This window comes from Nyctibius grandis, chromosome 9 (assembly GCF_013368605.1).
Source record: "Nyctibius grandis isolate bNycGra1 chromosome 9, bNycGra1.pri, whole genome shotgun sequence".
Classification (NCBI taxonomy): Eukaryota; Metazoa; Chordata; class Aves; order Nyctibiiformes; family Nyctibiidae; genus Nyctibius; species Nyctibius grandis.
In genome coordinates this window covers 26,437,399-26,456,187 of record NC_090666.1, presented here as the reverse complement: position 1 = coordinate 26,456,187, position 18,789 = coordinate 26,437,399, and the positions used below count along the sequence as shown (strand labels likewise).

General features: G+C 39.5%; 1 protein-coding gene across 1 annotated transcript in view; it reads right to left on the bottom strand.

Moving 5' to 3' along the window:
- The window catches only part of SPAG16 (sperm associated antigen 16), a 430,506-nt gene extending 418,080 nt beyond the window's left edge, over positions 1 to 12,426 (bottom strand). The window contains 4 exon segments of the mRNA XM_068408093.1: positions 459 to 586; positions 7,744 to 7,842; positions 8,252 to 8,348; positions 12,317 to 12,426. Coding sequence (XP_068264194.1) covers positions 459 to 586; positions 7,744 to 7,842; positions 8,252 to 8,348; positions 12,317 to 12,426 — 434 coding nt within the window.
- Positions 12,427 to 18,789: the final 6,363 nt, after the last annotated feature.

The following is an 18,789-nucleotide window of genomic DNA, read 5'->3' as shown; positions in this document are numbered from 1 at the left end:
GCAGCTGGTTTCTAATTTTCATTGGTAGTCAGTAGAGAGCAGAATATACTTGAAAAAATAGAACTGAATTCATTTCATCTTAAAGGAGATGGCTTAAACAACTCAAACGAGTTGCATCCTGGCAATGATTATTTCTCTTCACTGACCAAGCAAGGGGCCTCAGGTGACCACTTCAAGATTGTAAATGTCTAAAGTTAGGTGAAATGCATACAGTCCTTCAAAGGCACGTGTTTAGGAGATCCCTGGAGTCAGCTTTCTTGAAAGTTTGTCTTTAAAACAATATTTTGCATCCTCATTCTCAACATGAATATATTTATTTGGTAAAACACTACATATTTAAGAATTACTTATACTCAGAAGGGTTTTCTGGAAATATATCCTGAAATACCGGAAATATTTGAATCCTGAGCATCTACTTCCTAATTCTCAAAGTAACATGGTCACTTAAAATATTTTACCATTCGGTTTGGAAGCAGTCAAGGGTTCTGGACATTCCCAGTCTGACCAGGAAATTGCAAAAGAAGTCATCCATCGCTTCAGGTATTTCAGACACTGATTGCTCAAAAGTCAGAACCGATTCCAAAGCCTGAAATTAAAATTTTATAGTTATTAAACCTACAAGAGAAATGTAATTACACCTTCCATTTCTGAAGTCATCTAAAATCACAGGTCTACTGGAGTTCAGCTGAATGTTCCCCTTGTCTTTATTGATCAGATCTGTAATCACTGATACTTCTAATGTCAAGGTCTGTGAAAAGTTAAGAAATAACTCAAAAATCACCTGATTTAAGCAAGTATTCTAAACCTAACATAATCTGATACAGACTTGAAACTATTTAAACTGATGATCTTCTGTCGCTGACTGCAGAGAAAATGTTAGGTCTCATACTCCTACACTCTTCAGCAACTTTCAAAACTATGGATGAGCAAAATCAGTACTTCAGCTAATAAAAAAATGCAAAAGTCCAAGGTAGTAGTAAAATGGCTTATATTCTTTTTGTAATGATGCATGCAACGGAGAGACTGAAAGAACTGCATCTCCATCATTAGACCTCTTAGGAAGAGATCTCACAAAGATCAATTCTCCCTTTTCTTCTCAATATCCATATGCAGACACTGAACGAAGCTGCCAGACAACATTGCTACAAGTGTTAGCAGAATGCAGATGGTGCAGCAAGGCTTCATATGCAGCTCCTCCAGTGCCATCAAGATACACAGCTATTCGGATAAAATCAGTTCATGGGTCAAGCACAGTTGCCAAAAGCAGAATCAAAACAAAAGAGAGCAATCCTACCACAGAGGAAAAAAAAAAAAAAAAAAAAATCACTTTCACAGCTTTCTGTTCCATTGCAAATTTCCTTCCTTCACACAACCCCCTTCAGCTCACTCAGTGCATAGCTTGATATTAAGCTCTCCTAGAAAGATTCTGAGACACAACGAGGTATGAAAAAAGTAAACTATGACACAATCTGAGACTACCCCCCCATAAAATGCATTTAAAGATAACCAGATGAGAGAGACTGTCAACTTGGCAGCCAAAGAGAGGGGTTTAATTCATTCAGACTTCAAATGGATTACAGCAACTTGGCATACCTAGATGTGAAGCTCTCAGCAACTGGCAACTCCACACAGGGTGCAATGCTACAATGGAATTGCTCAACAATATAGGCTACTAAGATAAGATACTGCACTGCACATACCTGTCCTTCTGGTGAGAGGAATACAGAACAAATCTGGACTTGACAACTATCACTTAGTGTGCTCTTGAAAGGTTCTACAATAATGTGAGCCACGTATTATTAAAAAAGTTACCACTGTGGAGAAAAGCAGCAGAAACAGCTTCCATACATGCCCACCTTCTTTTCTTCAATACTAGCAAAACTGAAAAATTCCAGTGAGATATTCCTCAAGACATGCTAAAGGCTGTGACTGCAAATTATTTCCTCCATCCATTCAAAAAAGAATCTGTAGGCCAGGGATTTTTGATAACTCCTTCCATTTATGGCTTATTCATGTCCTTTGTGGGAGCTCTATCAACATGACTGCATAAATTACCTGGAGATAAACACATACCCCTTGATAAAATAAAAACACACAGCTTTCCCTACACTGGAAAATCTCATAGCTGTTTTGCATAATACAGAAAATGTTGTGTTTAATCCAAGTAACCTACCTAATACAAAGAAAGAATTGTACATGTACGATCAAGGCCATGTAACATTGTATTATGAATAATACAATATGCCAAGTGCAATGTAGTATTTAGCATTTTTTCATTACTAGAGATAGACCTGTCTGATGTAGTGGATTTTCTAATTGTGGTAATACAAGAACCAAAGAGAGTACATCTGCAGACACGCAGTTGCATCCCTTTTCTTGCTTCTTTCTTCATTCTAAGTGAGGCAAATGTCTAATATAGTTGCTTGTAGTTTCGCAAACACATCTATAAAGGCCGTCTTCAGAAGAAATGACACAGCTTGATTACCTCAATAAACGGAAATATAATAGGAATTCATTTCATCTGTGCAGAAGAGAATTTATTAGCTAGAAATCATTTCAGAAACTGAAGCTTGAGCAGGGAACAATATAGGTAAAAATTAATGCAGTTGGAAAAGTCCTCAGCAGCCAAACTCCCTAGTCCAGGCATGCTGCAAAGCACCTCACTGGGTGTTGCAGCTGGAAAAGAGCCTTTTGAGGAAAAGCCGGGGAGCCCAAACGCATTTCTCCTCCTTCCCCTGGGGGGAAAAGATCCCACTCCACGGCAGGGTGCTGCACCCCACGGGAAGGAGGTCACTCGTGGTGGGCTTGTCACAGCACCCTCGGTTGGGAATGGGGGACTGGGGGTGAGAAAGAGGGGGCTCCGTGGGATCCAGCCTCTCCAAGTGGTTGCTGCAGTGGAGGCGGGGGACTCTGCTTCTTTGCCCACCATTCTGTTGTAAAGTGGCTGCTGGAAGGTGGCAAGCGGTTTTGGGGCGGCAAGGGAGGGGTACCGCCCCCCCCGCCGCCTCAAAACCACTCACCTGGCTCCCAGGTGCCATGCTGTGGCACAGGAGAGGGTGCCCTGCTGCACATTTGCGAGCAGCAGCATGGCGGCGGAGGCGGGGGCAGGGGGCTGTTTCCCTGCATCCTTGAATCCCTGCTCCATGGAGGGCAAGGTGGTTTGCGGCCTGCATTTCTGCATCCCTCCATCCTTGCACCCCTGCATCCCTGTCCCACAGAGGGCGAGGTGGTTTGAGATCAGATCATCCCTAGAGCCATTACACAGCACATGCAGGACAATCAGGGCATCAGGGCCAGCCAACATGGATTCATGAAAGGCAGGTCCTGCTTGACCAACCTGATCTCCTTCTATGACAAAGTGACCTGCTTAGTAGATGAGGGCAGGGCTGTGGATGTAGTCTATCTAGACTTCAGTAAGGCATTCGACACTGTCTCCCACAGCATCCTCCTAGACAAACTGGCTGCCCGGGGCTTGGATGGGTGGACTCTTCAATGGGTTAAAAACTGGCTGGATGGCCGAGCCCAGAGAGTGGTGGGGAATGGGGCAAAGTCCAAGTGGTGGCCGGTCACTAGTGGTGTTCCCCAGGGCTCAGTTCTGGGGCCGGTGCTGTTCAATATCTTTATAGATGATCTAGACATAGGGATTGAGTGTACCCTCAGTAAATCTGCAGATGACACCAAGCCGGGTGGGAGTGTCGATCTGCTAGAAGGTAGGAAGGCCCTACAGAGGGATCTGGACAGGTTAGATAGATGGGCCAAGACCAACGGCATGAGGTTCAACAAGAACAAGTGCCAGGTCTTACACTTCAGCCACAACAACCCCATGCAGCTCTACAGGCTGGGGGAAGAGTGGTCAGAAAGCGGCCCGGTGGAAAGAGACCTGGGGGTGCTGATCGACAGCCGGCTAAACATGAGCCAGCAGTGTGCCCAGGTGGCCAAGAAGGCCAACAGCACCCTGGCCTCTATTAGGAATAGTGTAGCCAGCCAGTCTAGGGAAGTGATCGTCCCTCTGTACTCAGCACTGGTGAGGCCGCATCTTGAGTACTGTGTCCAGTTCTGGGTCCCGCACTTCAAGAAAGATGTTGAGGTGTTGGAGCGAGTCCAGAGGAGGGCGACCAAGCTGGTGAAGGCTCTGGAGGGTCTGACCTACGAGGAACGGCTGAGGGAGCTGGGTTTGTTTAGCCTGGAGAAGAGGAGGCTCCGAGGTGACCTTATTGCACTCTACAACTACCTGAAGGGAGGTTGTAGTGGAGTGGGAGTCGGCCTCTTCTCCCAGGCAACTAGTGATAGGACAAGAGGGCATAGCCTCAAGCTTCGCCAGGGGAGGTTCAGGTTGGACATTAGGAAGAATTTCTTCTCAGAAAGGGTCATCACGCATTGGAATGGACTGCCCAGGGAGGTGGTGGAGTCACCATCTCTGGATGTGTTTAAGACAAGACTGGACATGGCACTTAGTGCCATGGTCTAGTTGACAGGGTGGTGTCAGGGTAATGGTTGGACTCGATGATCCCTGAGGTCTCTTTCAACCTGATTGATTCCGTGAATTAAATTCCTATCTCTTCTGCAGACTTTGTGAGTGATATTAGGCTAACCACTTTCTTTATCTTAACCTTGGATGACTACCCATAGAATGCTGTAACAGTAATTTTTTGTATACATTTACATATTTAGAAATGAGGAAAATACAATCTATTAATTAGCATGGTGCAAACAGACACCCTATAGTAGCTATATAGACAAGAACATCTTATTAAAGGATTCTGACCATTAAGTCAAAACAATCAAACTAAATATTTGCTTTGTTAAATATTTCTTGGTTAAATTTTTTTGAATTAAAATCTTCAAAACATTTTGAGTGTAAGAATTACAAATATGGCCAGTAAAATAATTGCTAAGAGCTTAACCTTAAGGACTTCCACAATACTTGCAAGAATTTGTCCAATGAAGAGTAACACCAAATTAATAATTTCTCTGGAAAACAAAATGAGATGCTCTTGCAAAACTTAAACTAAAGAAAGAATAAAAAAGGAAACTTAAAGATTTTTAACATCAAACAAATTATAAATTAGAAGTATGTAAGACATAAGGCTAATGAAGGGCAATGTGACTTCAGATTATCATTATTTTCTTAATATCCCAAAAGATCCTGGTATTGAAGTGTAATAGCTGTAACTACTGAAGAAAGTAATTCAGTCTGCTTTCTTTGTGTGTGTGGTTTTTCAGAAGCTCTGTATCCTTTTTCTAGGGCCCGTATCAGCTGAAGATTTTCTTTCATATGCAAAATATTCTATTGCTTGTGTTTAAAAATAATTTATATTACTTTACAATGTCTCAAAACAAGGACAACAGAAAAAAAAAAATCACAAGTTGTGACTGAAAAGGACAAATGATGACTAGAACAGGAACAGCAGGCAGAATCACTGCTATCCAAAGCATCTGTTGCCCAGCACAGTTGTATTTTGAATCAGCTGCCATTTCACCTCCAGACTAGGGGAAAATGATACTTCAAGTTCCATCACCCTCATTTCCCTGTTGGGATCCACACAAAAACGTGAACTGTAACTGGTGAGGGAGACTCAAACTCCTTAAAGACCAGCAGTTTCACAGCACCTAAGCAGAGATCCAGAAGGAAAGAAAGCATGTCTCAATATCCCCTGTAGAAACATAGGTTTAATTCCTACACACCAATTTTATTAAAAAAAGTGAATAGCATCATCTCTCATTTGCTTGTTTGCTCTTCTTCATTTATTGATTAGTGCTAATTACTTCGAAAGGAAGTTTGAAAGTAAGCATTTTTCTTAGATTTTCCTGGTTATACTTGACATTTTTACAGAGTGTAAAAGAAATAGTTACTACAAATATCCACAGTTTACAAATTGAATATCTACATTTGGCAAATCACTTAAACATTTTTGGATGCTCACTTGATCTGCAGCTTCTCCACATAATGTCTTTTCTTAACCAAAAGATTTGCATCTAGTATTGAAATGCAATCTTTAATATGGATTAGGTATACAAGTTACTATGAACAGCAAATATACATAATCACTTAATGTTTATCACAGAGCATCTATTCCAGGATACGGTTATTATCTAATTTAACCTATTTTAGCCAAGATTAGAAGCTAATTGAAAAAGTGTATCAGTTATTTATCATGTGAAGAAGACATGCTTCTACTGTGCTTCTTAGCTCAGAGTCTGGATATTGATTCAATATGAATTCCCCAGAAACAGTGCTTCTAACTTGGGTTACCAAAAGCATTTGTTGCAGCACTTGGTTTTTTCCAGTGAATTAGCATCAAACAATCTATTCACTGAGCCTCACAAAATATACAGTAAGTCGTTATGAAAGCTGTCAAGGAACTAGCAAATGTATTGAAATAGTTTTCTAGTCATGCCTTTCTGTCTAAAGGTTGAAATATTACTTTAGTTTCAAATTATGGAAAAAATTAAGCCTCCAAATAATGAGTCAAGAAGCAGAAAGAGACATCTATTAGCACAAGCACAAAATCGAACAGAATTTGAGTTTAAGCACACATGTTCTTATGTTTCAAGGAAAGGTTACGCTTTCTTCAGTTTGATTAAATGGGATAGATATTAGCATATTGCTTCCCCGAAGTTCAACAAATCAACTAAGAGGTAAAAGATTAATTATAGCACTGTCAAAAGATCAATAGATTAAAAATATTCTTCCTTGTTTCACTTTTTATTTGAATGTCAACTCACACAGTAAAACAGACATAACTTCAGCTATCCCTAAAGAACATAAAGCATTTCCACTACTTGGTTAACATTAAGCATGTTCAGTCTTAAACTTCTGCCATCTTTCCCTTAATTTTCAGGCATATTCAGTTTCAAAACACATAAGACTCCACTACTGTCAGTTTTCATTCAAAATTTGATCTAAAATACAAAACTGATCTGTTGATATGCACTAGTACAGAAGAAAATGCCTATTTTTCCTCCATTTTGATGTTAAGAATCCTTCACATAATTTTATCTTTTCATTATTAACCATTTGCTTTTGCAAAACAAAGACCATGACAATAGCTTACTGATGAGGCTATAAGATATGGTCATATTAGAAACACAGCAGGGAAAAGCACTTTTCCATTAGATTGTTATAAGCAAGTAAATTCAGGTAAATATTTTGGAAAATGCAATATAACAACCCCATTGTGTAACTCTGAACTGTTACATTTACAGTTTGATTTCAAAACAGTCTTGTAAAAAGTAACAAAAACTAATGGTGCGAAGTGATTGATAATTTCATTAATATTCTGACTTAACATAATGTAACAGCCCATTCTTTATTTTCAATATATGAATAATCTTTTTTAGCAAAGTATTCAAGTACAAGCTTCTGTGGGTCTTAAGCATATGCAGTTTTGTTTCCTGTGTCATGGATCACACTCTCATTCAATCTACTCAGATCAAGAAACAAACTAAAATACTGACATGCTTTAATAATATCAATATATTTTAAATAATGTATCTATATATGTTACACATATTTGAAATACCAGGTTGTTTACACAACACAAAATGAACAGAAGTTAAAGGAAGATGAAATCCAGGAAATATAAGTTGCCTTTTCCACTGTGGCATAGAAACGTCTAAAAAATAAGAAATATTTTCCACACAAATATTCCATAATTAAAATAAATTATGATGCATAAATTTTAAACCACTAATGCCAACTGAATTACAGACAGAGTGTTATAACGTTTAAGAAGCTCTTACCAAAATTTGGGCATCTTCAGCCTGCTCTTGAATAGTCTGCAAAGCCTTTGACAGATCCTCATCATCTTCCTGAAGACTAAATTCATTATCTGCTGGAACCTAAATGAAATTATTTAAAGTAAGCATATCAGCATATTTTATAGGTCTTTCTTTCAGAACACAATTGTTTCCACTCCCAGTACAACTACTGAAAAGAATCTCTTTTTAATATTTTGCCATATTGAAATAGAATTTATATTACTGAAATATTCATTATAAAGAAGCTGAAACATCTAAATGGAAGTACTTGTACCTTTAAAAATGTATTTAATGTTCAAATAAAAGACATAAATCAACTGACACTAAATCTTCTCTTGACATAAAGATATACCCAGCATCATCACACTTTATAAAGAGAGATTCGTGTCATTCCTCCTAGGATGTTTTTGTGACTGATGAAATAAAACAAAAGAATGAAACATGAATACTCTACCACATATATCAGAAGACTATCAGTTTAGTGAATTACCTCTTCATACTGATAATCATCTTTAGAGTCATCTGTTAGAGTAACTTCTGCAGGTTTTGTTAAGGCTGAAACAGCTGATGCACATGATGAGTTCCAACTTCAAAAAAAAAAATGTATCATAAAACCACCATCTATAAATCTGTTATCACCACCTTCACCCTTGTTCTTTATGACACAAGACTTTACACCTTTAAAGCTTTCTTCAGCCTTTAGGTGAACATGTCCAGCTCCAGCAAAAACTATGTTTCTACACATACTCAGTTTTCACAGCAGGTTTAAACACAAGTAAAATTTGCCTCAGATCTGTCAAAGTTAGAAGTCAAGCACTGTTCGAAGTTCAACAGTAGCTAAATTCTGCTCTCACTTACACAATCATCAGTTTTCACAGGGGTCTTACTGCACTGAGACTTCCACAGACTTTATGCTTCTAAGCATAAGTAACTTCATGCTCTTAGAGAATGGCTTTTTTTATCAAATTCAGGTGTATGAGTTCAAATACAAACATCTGCGATCAAACACTAAATACCAGAGGACCATTTACTGAAAGTGATAGAAGTGCATTAGTAATTACAACACATCTACAATAAAAAGGTAAGAAACATTCAAAATGTACAAATTCATGTGGAAATTATCTACAGTTCCTCCAAATGCTTTAGAGTCACACTTTTCATTAAAAATAACTACAAATGGTGTAAAACAAAACCCAAATAAACATTGCTCATCCACTAGCCTCACAGCCCATGAAAGTATTACAAAAGTATTTTCACCATGATGCTCGGTTGACACTTTCCCTAGGAAATCACTTAGCCTACAAATGAACCATGTAAATAAACCAGAAATTAACTTCCGAAGAAAAGAAAAGCTGGCAATTCAGTACTTCACGCACATCAAATTTAAATGGTAACTTCTATATAAAAAGACATAAAAAGATACATTATTCTCCTAAAAAAAGCAGGCCTTTTGGTGTAGTTCTGACAGTACAATATATATATATATATATGTAAAAGTATTATTTGCATTCAAGACCCCAGCATCACAGCATCAACAAAACTATCAGTTAAACTGTGACCATTAGAAGGCTAACAGCTGAAGATCATGGCCCAAAAAAGGATAACCACCATTTGAGAGAGATGTGAGGTTTGAGATAAAAGTTGGGGAAATGTCATTTTCTACTGTAAACCAAAAAAAACACAAACAGTGAAGTCATTGAGTGAATAAAGGCATAATTTTCAGTAATCAAATTAAAGCACATCTGTGTCCCTCTGACTGTCCAATTAAACTACATGCTTACTACAACGATTGTATATATAAATGGGAAACTGGCATGAACACTTCTTAAGAACCTCCTGTCTAGGCTTAGTACATGAAAGCAATTGCCTGTAATACACATAACCTCAAATTTACTTCCCGAATTATGGCATTACAGACTGCAGATGTGGAACACAGGACTTTAGTTCAAGTCACCACCTCTCTGCATCTCAAATTCACTCTCTGCAAAAGCTTCATTTTCTAACTTGACTGATTCTTGAAACCTGAACTATGCAGAAACTCATCTCCAAAATAAAAACATTTACTATGTTTTCTTTCACAAGGGGAAAAAAAACGGAAGGACCCCCCCCAAACTATTAGATTTAACAGGCCTAAGTCTGCTCTCTATCACACCAGAAGAAACCTGGATTAACTCTTCCGATTTTAACAGGAAGGCAAAGAAATTGTGTGGTTCAATGAATGCAACTCTCCTCAGCACAGTACTCCATGCCCATATGTGCGTCCACCAAGGTGAGCAAAAAGAATAGGTGAAAACAGCTCATGTTGAGACATGACTTTCAAAGCTGTCCCAAACAGATGAGATAATGATCAGGGACTTGGGTATCAAGCTAGCTTTCAATTGTCTCCCTGCTCCCCAGTACAACAGGAATGTTTTGGTCCTCACATCAGTGTCTGACCACATCCTGATGAAACAACTAACTCCTGGACTTTGTTCCTTCAACTCAAGAGGGAGAAAAGTTTACCTGAACTTCTGATTACTAAGAAAAAGGGAACAACAGCAACGTGGAAGGGCAAAGCAGGAGGAACAAGTTTCCTTTATTGTTTGAAGAAGCAAGAAGGATGTTTGCAGCAGGTAAGTCAGGATAAAAGACACAGTAATACTGACTGACTAATTAGGGTAATATTCTAAAAAGGCCCTTTTAATTAAGACATCCTAGCACTAGCTAGCTGACTACACATTCGCTCTTTAAAGAATGAGACTATAAAAAGTGTGGTCATGTTTGTACAGCATGAATACTTGGGTACAACATTTTTTGAATGAAGCAGGGAACAAGTTCCATATATATGTAGTAATTGTGTGTACGAACTAAATATCTGCATAGTTCTCTGGAACCGCTAAGCTTCTTCATGACTTCATAGCACAATTTTATCAACTTAAAATTAATTTAAATAAAATACATTTAAATAAAACTCTACCTTGTGATATTTCACACCATGTTTAGTGATTTCATCACAGACTATTTTTTCTAAAGCTATCTTTTGTACAGGCTACAAAAGATACTTGACTATTTCTTTCTACTTTTATCAAATCTTTCAATTTAGATAGAAACATCACAGCAGCATACCAAAAGTAAAACACTTTCAAATAACATGTTTTTTTTCCTGAATTTTCTACTGACCTGACTGTCTTTCCAATCCATTATGGTCTCAACTAATGTATCTTTGCAAACACTGTGCACCAACTAAAACATTACATTAAAAATTCTGGGGTTTTTTCCCTTTTTTTTTTTTTCCCCCTCTCAAAAAATCATAGGCTGGTTCACAATAAAACAGAGGAATTCAGTTTTAAAGCTATCGTATTTTCCCAAACACTGTTGTTTTTTTAAACACATACAGCTGCAGTGCTTTTTTCAGCACACCACACAGTGTGCAAACAGCTGTGCAGTTTCAAGGAGGTAGAAACTGAGGCACAAGCTCACTAAGGCCAACCTTCTATTTTTTTTTTTTTATATTGCTTTTATATTGGCTTACATCTTAATTATAGCAAGGCAGGAAAAACTGGTAGGGCCTAACACTTAAGCTCTGATTATTTAGCCTCTAAAACAAAGCTCACAAGAGCTTCTTGATTTGGCAGCTTAAAGCTACAAAAGAGAACAGACAAGAGCTAGTCTGACCTAGTGACAAAACTAGAATTTGGGTGATCTGACCAAAAATTACACATTTAAAAGCCATAAACTCCTGACATAATTTGCTACAACTCAATTGTGAAAAGAATTCAAACTTCTTCCTTGAAAAGCCAGCAAATGTGGAGACAGCAAATAAAATGTCTAGGTTTTGTATCATAATATTTATAACTTGGTCATACACACTACTAAACAAAAGCACGACTATCTAGCCAGTTCCTCTGTGTGGCAGGCACTGGGAAATTAAAGGAGCACCTTTTACAGTAGCACATGCAGACTGTGAGCCTTAGCAACAAGTCTTGTCACCCCTCTGTAGATATTCCGCATTTACTGACCAATGCCTAAAACAAAAGTGGCCGTAACAGACTTTCAGTTCAGAATTTTAACCTTGCTTCGACTGTCCCTATCAGCAAGGGGGGGGGGGATAAAGTTACCACAGTTTTCCTGAGGGTCACTCATGGACTCTTGCTCTTCATCAGCATGAAAACAAGCATCACACTCCAGTGAGCAAGACACTACGGTCTCTGCAGGAAAACCACCCCCCATATTGGCCCTTTTTAGCCTCCAGGGACAATAACCCACAAAAAACAGCACCAAGGTGGTGGCTTTTTGGGCTCCCCCCTACTCTGTGAAGTAACTTGGCAGCCCGCGGGTCTCCTGCTGGGACGGTCCTGCCCCGGCTCCCAAGGAGCATCCGGCGGCACAGGCAGGGCTGCAGGCTGCCCTCGCCCTGCCCGATCCCCTCAGGCTGCCGCCCAGGCTGCCCCGGGGGTCCCCCCGCCTGGGGAGGCCGAGCACACGCGGAGGAGGGCAGGAGCGCTGAGGAGACGGACCCGCCCGCGCCGCTCGCCCCCTGAGGAGCGGACCGGCGGGACCCCGAGGCGCCCCGCACCCCATAGCCGCCCGCCTCAGACGAGGAGGATGAGCAGGAGAATACTCCGGAGGAGGAAGGATACTCTGCAGGCAGGCGGACGCCTCAAAGCCCTCCGCCGCCCCCTCCATGGCCGCTGCCTCCCCGCCGTCGCGTCTCACCGTTGCCGTGGCGACCTCTCGCGAGAAGAGGCGCCCGCGCCCGGCCCATGGCGAGCTGCCGCCGCGGGGCGGAGGCGGGAACAGCCGCTCGGCGGCGATTTAATTTAATTCAATTGAGTTTAATTTGGCCTCACACACGCTTCAGTTTCTTGCCCCCGGAGGTCCCAATGGGTGCTGTCTTCAAGGCGAGGCGAAGCTTCTCACGCCTTTTACTTAGCGAGGGAGCGGTCCTGGCGCCGGCGGGACCGGGAGGAGATTTCTGGGGGTTTCCAGGGTGGTCGCTGGCGAAGCCGGGGCGGGCCTCGGCGTCTCCTCAGCATCCTCCCCGCTGTCTTCTGCGACCTTTCTCTGACTAGGAAACACTGCGTTTTCTTAAATGGGAGGAAAAGAAAGAAGAGAAAAATGCTGCTTCAGTCTCATAAGGGACTATTTTCTTCTTTAGAGGAAACATTTCTGTAGCTGAAACAAGTGTTTGCTGTTCACCAGGGCTCAGTCAGTCAGTTGCTTAAATTAACTTCCTGCAGTACATTCTAGTTTAATTAAGAGCAGGAGTTTTCCCAGGCAAAAGTTGGGAAAAGAAGCATACCAAATCCTATACATTTGTAGAGAATACATGTTACAGCTCTTGAAATAAGGTTACAGGACTCAACAGAAAATTTTCTGTTATTTTTTATTTTAAAATAAGATTAGAGGTCCCAGTCCTACATTTCCGTAGAGTTAATGGGCTTTGCATCAGTAGGAATTCAGAATCAGTGCTTGAATTCATGTAAAGTAACTGAAAATAAACACCCAAAGTAATCTTTGATTTTCTTTTTTTTCCAGAGAAGTGCTAATAGCTGGTCTGAGAGGTACCAGCTTCACTTGCAAGCTTTAAAAGAAAAATAAATCTAACAATTGAAATACAGTCTGAAGATCACAGAAGATGGAAGTGAGTGAAATTGAATTATATAATTCCATTCAGTCTTTAGCCTGAAAAAAAGATGCAAGATGCAGTCCTGCAAGAGGTCCTGTTACCTGTGAAACTATTATTTTAGCATTTTCTTTCTAGAGATCATCACACAGGATTTCCATTCCTCTCCCATTGTGAACACATCCTTGAGAACCGATGAGTACTTTGGCACTGTCGAAGTCTCCAGGCTGTAGTAAAACAACAAAGTTTTGGCACACGATCATCAACACTGCTAAGGCAACAAGAACTGTTGTATTCCTTCATAAATTCTCTATTGTCAGCTTCCCTACTTGGCTGAGTTTGGTACATGTCAGGGCTTGAACTCATCTCTGTTCAAGCGATGGAGGGCAAATGCTGACATACCTACCTTTTTGTTCTGCAGGTTTGTTTTGTTTTCTCTTCAGAGGAAAGTGATATGACCAGAGCAAGGTTCTTTCATCCTTTCATCCAACCCAAAAGAGCAGTCCTGAACTCCAGCAGAGCATCTCAAAAAATAACAAAGAATAAGCAGAAGTGACATCATAAAGCACAACACTCATGAGTCAGTACTTGTAAAACTGTGGAATTAAAAGTCATAATGCAGTTGGGATGACTTCAAATGGAGGCCTCATTCTCTTAGGGAAATTCCTGTTTCCACCATAAATCACAGAGGAAGTGTAGCTGTACTTATGTCATACAGGCAAGCATAGCTGATTAATATCATAAGTTAATACCACTCGCTTCTCTCAGCAACACTTTTGCTGTTAGTCTTTACACAAAGGGTTGAACTAACAAAATAAGCAGTACCCTTCTCTCCCTTCTCCGCTTCTGAGAGTTTTATCTGCCTCTACAGGTCTCTCTACAAATTTTTTCACAGGACTTCTCTATCTCACTAAAATATGGAAATATATGGTATCCACAATTCAAAAAGGCTGATGAAAGCTTAAATAGAGCTCAGAGAAGTGCTTCAGGCAACACTAAGATTGGAAAAAAATAATAGTGAAGGACAAAAGGATCTCAGGCTTCTTGGTTTATTAAAGGAATAGTTAAACAGCTTGATCAAAGTGCACAGGTAATAGATTTGATAAGAAAGGCTAAGCAAAGATGCAAACATATCCAACCATATCAAGAATTAAATCAGAATAAATTACAACTAAAAACAAAGAGAAATTTTGTAACAAATAACTCTGATTTTCAAGTTTAACGGAAACTATTCCTGGAGTATTTTAGCAATGACAGAGTTCTTCATAGAAGTTATGTTCTACATTCAGACACCAGATAGTTCAGGACAGCCTATGGCTTGCATTTTCAAAGAAGTCAGATATGTCCATTGCAGTGGTACTTTCTATGAAAAGAAATTGCAGTGGGAAGATAACCGGTTCTACCATATGTGGAGATTTGCCAATATCCTAAAGGACCCATAGAGTTTGTTTGCTTTAAAAGAATCAGTTGGTCACTGATTGTTATTTCCCAAAGGTTCAAAGCTTTGTCTGGAAACAGTGTTTGGCTGGCAACTTCTAAACTATTTAAGTCATCCCTTTGTGCCTATATAAGTGAACTGATAGTACAATAATTTTCCTTCAAAAGGCATAACAAGCCAACTTGTTTTTCTCTACTATGTTGAGAGCCACCTGCCATAAATACATTATATTTGGTTATTGCTAAGCTGAATTCCAAACACCCAGTTCACCCTGCTTTATGGCCTCATAACAGTCTAAGTTATAAATGATTATCGTCTTCCAAATGGCAATAACCAATGTTGTTACCATATCCCATAACTTCTCATGAGAAAGACGCAGAAGCAGCATCTGCTGTAGTTTGAGCATTTCATTAGACAGACTGTTTACTCTTCTCACACAGCAAAGACTAAGCCACGCACCTTAGCCGGATACATCAGCCAGACAAGTTATAGTATTTGAAAAACATCATTCACAAAAATGGGCTAAACTGGAATGCTCCCAAAGTGTGGCCCGTGCTCCCAAGCCCTAAGAGCCAGATAGTTTTCCAGCTTTATACCACTGACTGAAAGGTTGAGAGACTATCCCCTCATTCAGAGCAAAATATCCCCTTCTACTGAATTCAACAAGCCAACTGTCTACAATTCTGACAAGTTGAATTAAAAAAACCAGAACATTCATGCAAGCTACTTCCAGTGACTTTCCCTCCCCTGCAGGAAGACATCCAAAAGGTCCAGTTTATGCACTTCATCACAATAGACAAGCAGCCAGCAAAGAATTATCTGCCCCACTGACTTTTACACACCCATTTCTGATTGTTCTTCAGTGCAGCTCTTGAGGAGAAGGGACAAGGGAATGTCCTCAATTCAGCTTTTTGAATGAGCACATAGTGTGGCCTGGAACACTATGAAGGCAGTATCACAATGACAGTCAAGAGGCCATTGTCCACACAGTCATGGTGGAGCACAGGACCACAGCTGTAAGCCAGAATGAGTTGGCAAACATCTTATTCCAACTTCTGCTGTGCCATCTGCCTTCCAGTTAGGTGACTGACATTAAATGTCATTTCTCCATATTACCATCTGGCAGCTGCTTGTACAACAAGCAAGTAACATGCAGAATTTGGCTAAAGTTATCCTTAGAATCATATCAAGGATACTTGCAACACAGACTCTGAAATGAAAGAGGGCTTACAAGAAAAGTTTCTTTAATTGATGGCATTACAGGCACAGAGTATTGCAGGTGGGGAACAGGGAGTGGGAAGTTATACATCCTTATATTTTGGATGTATTTATTTTACAGAGGTCCCATAAAAGTTTTAAGACAGGGGGCCATACAGGTTTCCAAAAGATGTGAATATTGCATCCAATGAAATATTTGTTCTTGAACAGTACCAACACTTTGCCATGCTATGAAAATACATTCATTTTGCCAAAATTAGAGGAGCAAGGCTTTTCTTTTTTTCCCCTATAATGGTGTATGCCAAAGGTAGCTTTGATAAAGGAAACAAATTTAGGGAATTGATTAGTACAAACAACAAAGTCTCAAAAACATGGTACTTTAACAAAAATTTCATCTAAAAATGTAAACATTGCCAAATACTGTCTAACTGCCATATGAAGTACACTGTAATAGCTGTTATGCCAGGTCTTCATATTTATAAAGGTCACATTTGCAAAGCTTAGGGGCCATAGTAACCTTCCTGGGCTTTAAATGTAACAGAATGTGGTGCTTTAAAAAATGTAGTAGGAGTTCCAATAAATATGATCCCACGACAGCTTAAATCAATAAATCTTCTACTCTGCCTCCTGCTGTGCATTCCTGCCTCTTTCCTTGCTCCTGTGGTGGTGCTCATATGATTCTCAAATAATGTAAACCTAAGAACAGCTAATCCAGAAGACAAAAAGAGGGGTTTTTTTTTGAATGCTAGGAAAAGCAATACTAAAATGCTAAGGGTTTGGCATTCAAAGTTAAGCTGAAGTTATTAAATGTAGTACTATTTTGTCTCTACTGTGCAGGAGAACATTCAAAGTAAAAGCTTCTGCTACATTTCTGGATATTTTTATAGATGAGATCTAAGCTATACAAGTCTCTGAAAAGAAGGGTTTGAGTTGAGATTGTATGGAAACAAGAATGACAGTTTCCCACTTCATCAGCACTTTTGCTGATGTTCCTTCTCCTAAGCATTTTCTTAGAAGCATAACTAGCATTGGCTGTAATACTAGTTATACTGTTTAATCACCTCATCTAAAAGCTGTTTTTCTTTGATAAATTTCTAAAATTTAGTCTGGCTTCAATTTCACGCAGTTTTCTCACAGGAAAGAAAGTGTAAAACCACGCTCTGCTCAAAACCCAACAATACAAGTGCAAACAGAAGTATGAAGAGGTTTGACTCCACTTACAGAAAAATTTGGGACTGAACAGGTGAGCATTTCATCAATAATAGAGTGATACCAGTACAATGTGATCACACAGCACAGGTTTTACGGGGCACAGCACTGAAGTGCAGGTTTCCTACTGAAGACACTGGAACTGTAAGGTATATATATTACAGCATACAGACTAGACTATAATAAGAGAGTTATTCTATCCACACTGATGCTGCTGTTTCCAAGAACTACAGCCTCTACATCTTCTGCTCTTGTTGCCTTTGAAAATTCTCAGGAGCATTGGACAGATGGTACATTTTGTCTCTCCATATACTAAGTTCAAGAGTATTTCTGCATCACAAACAAGAATAAATTGTGCTAAGAGAGAGGAGAGGTGGCATATAGTAATTTTTTATTTTGGAAGTGTCAGTGACCCATGTTTTCTCTAAACTCCACTTTTATGAATACAAAGTTGTTTATGCAGCTTATAGGAACTAATGATCATCTGTTCCTGATAATTAGAGGCTTTTCATTTCATATGTTCTTCTCTTTGAAGTTAAATTTAGTTAATATGCTACTCAAGTTTAGGTACCTTTGACCACAGAGCAGCTAATACACTCCTACTACAAGCTAAAAAAAATTTATAACTATATGTGACAGTTGTAAAAAGGAAAGCCACCATCCTTAACACAAAAGACCAGAGAAAAAGTGCTGTATTGTCCTAATTTGTGCTTAGTAATAGAGGCAAGAATTGAGATGCCATCATGTCAGACAACACACAAACTAAAGGACAAGCAACAGAAAAACTTGCAGAAAGTATTACTTTTGTTTATTTTACCATGCTTCCAAGTAATCCACTACTTGTTACCCAGGTAATGCATCTTCCCATTGGAAGTCTGAGTCTCATGTTAATTAGCACATGCCAGAATAATTTTAGCTGGCTTCCTGCATCAATTTTCTCTGTCAAAATCACATTAAAAATATACATAAAGGAATATATCTAGCAAAACCAGATTATTCAAAACTGTTGGGTCCTTCAACAAAATTGTTTAGGTTTTCTCCTTGCACTCAATCCTCCCTCTGTTATCCATATCCTAATCAGCTCAGCACAGAGGACTTCACTTCTTTTCACCCTTGTTGTCCTCAATCACACATTTGCTTACTCTCTGCTGCTTTCCTTGCTTGAACTCATTGCTTCCTTTTTGCTTGGGTTTTCCCTATTCTGACCAACCTCCTTTGAAATATGACCATTTCCATTTGTGTTTTTAGCAAGCTTGACAATCCTTGGTTATTTCTTCAACACGTATCTTTTCAGAGATACACCTAGAAGATACTATGTATTGCTGTTCCAAGAAAACAACCAGGAAATTATAAAAAATTGGTCTGAGAGAATTTGATGCAAGGTGGGCAAGGAGCAGCAGGGAATTTGTCACCAAAAGCAGCAGTTGCTACCAGAGTATTTAGCCAAGCCTTCGCTAACTGCTTAAAGCCAGTTGCACTGATCGAGACCGAGCATGGAATTTTAACTTACTCACTACTATTTTGTTCTTAGTGCAGCATCATTTTCTCACGTACAGGA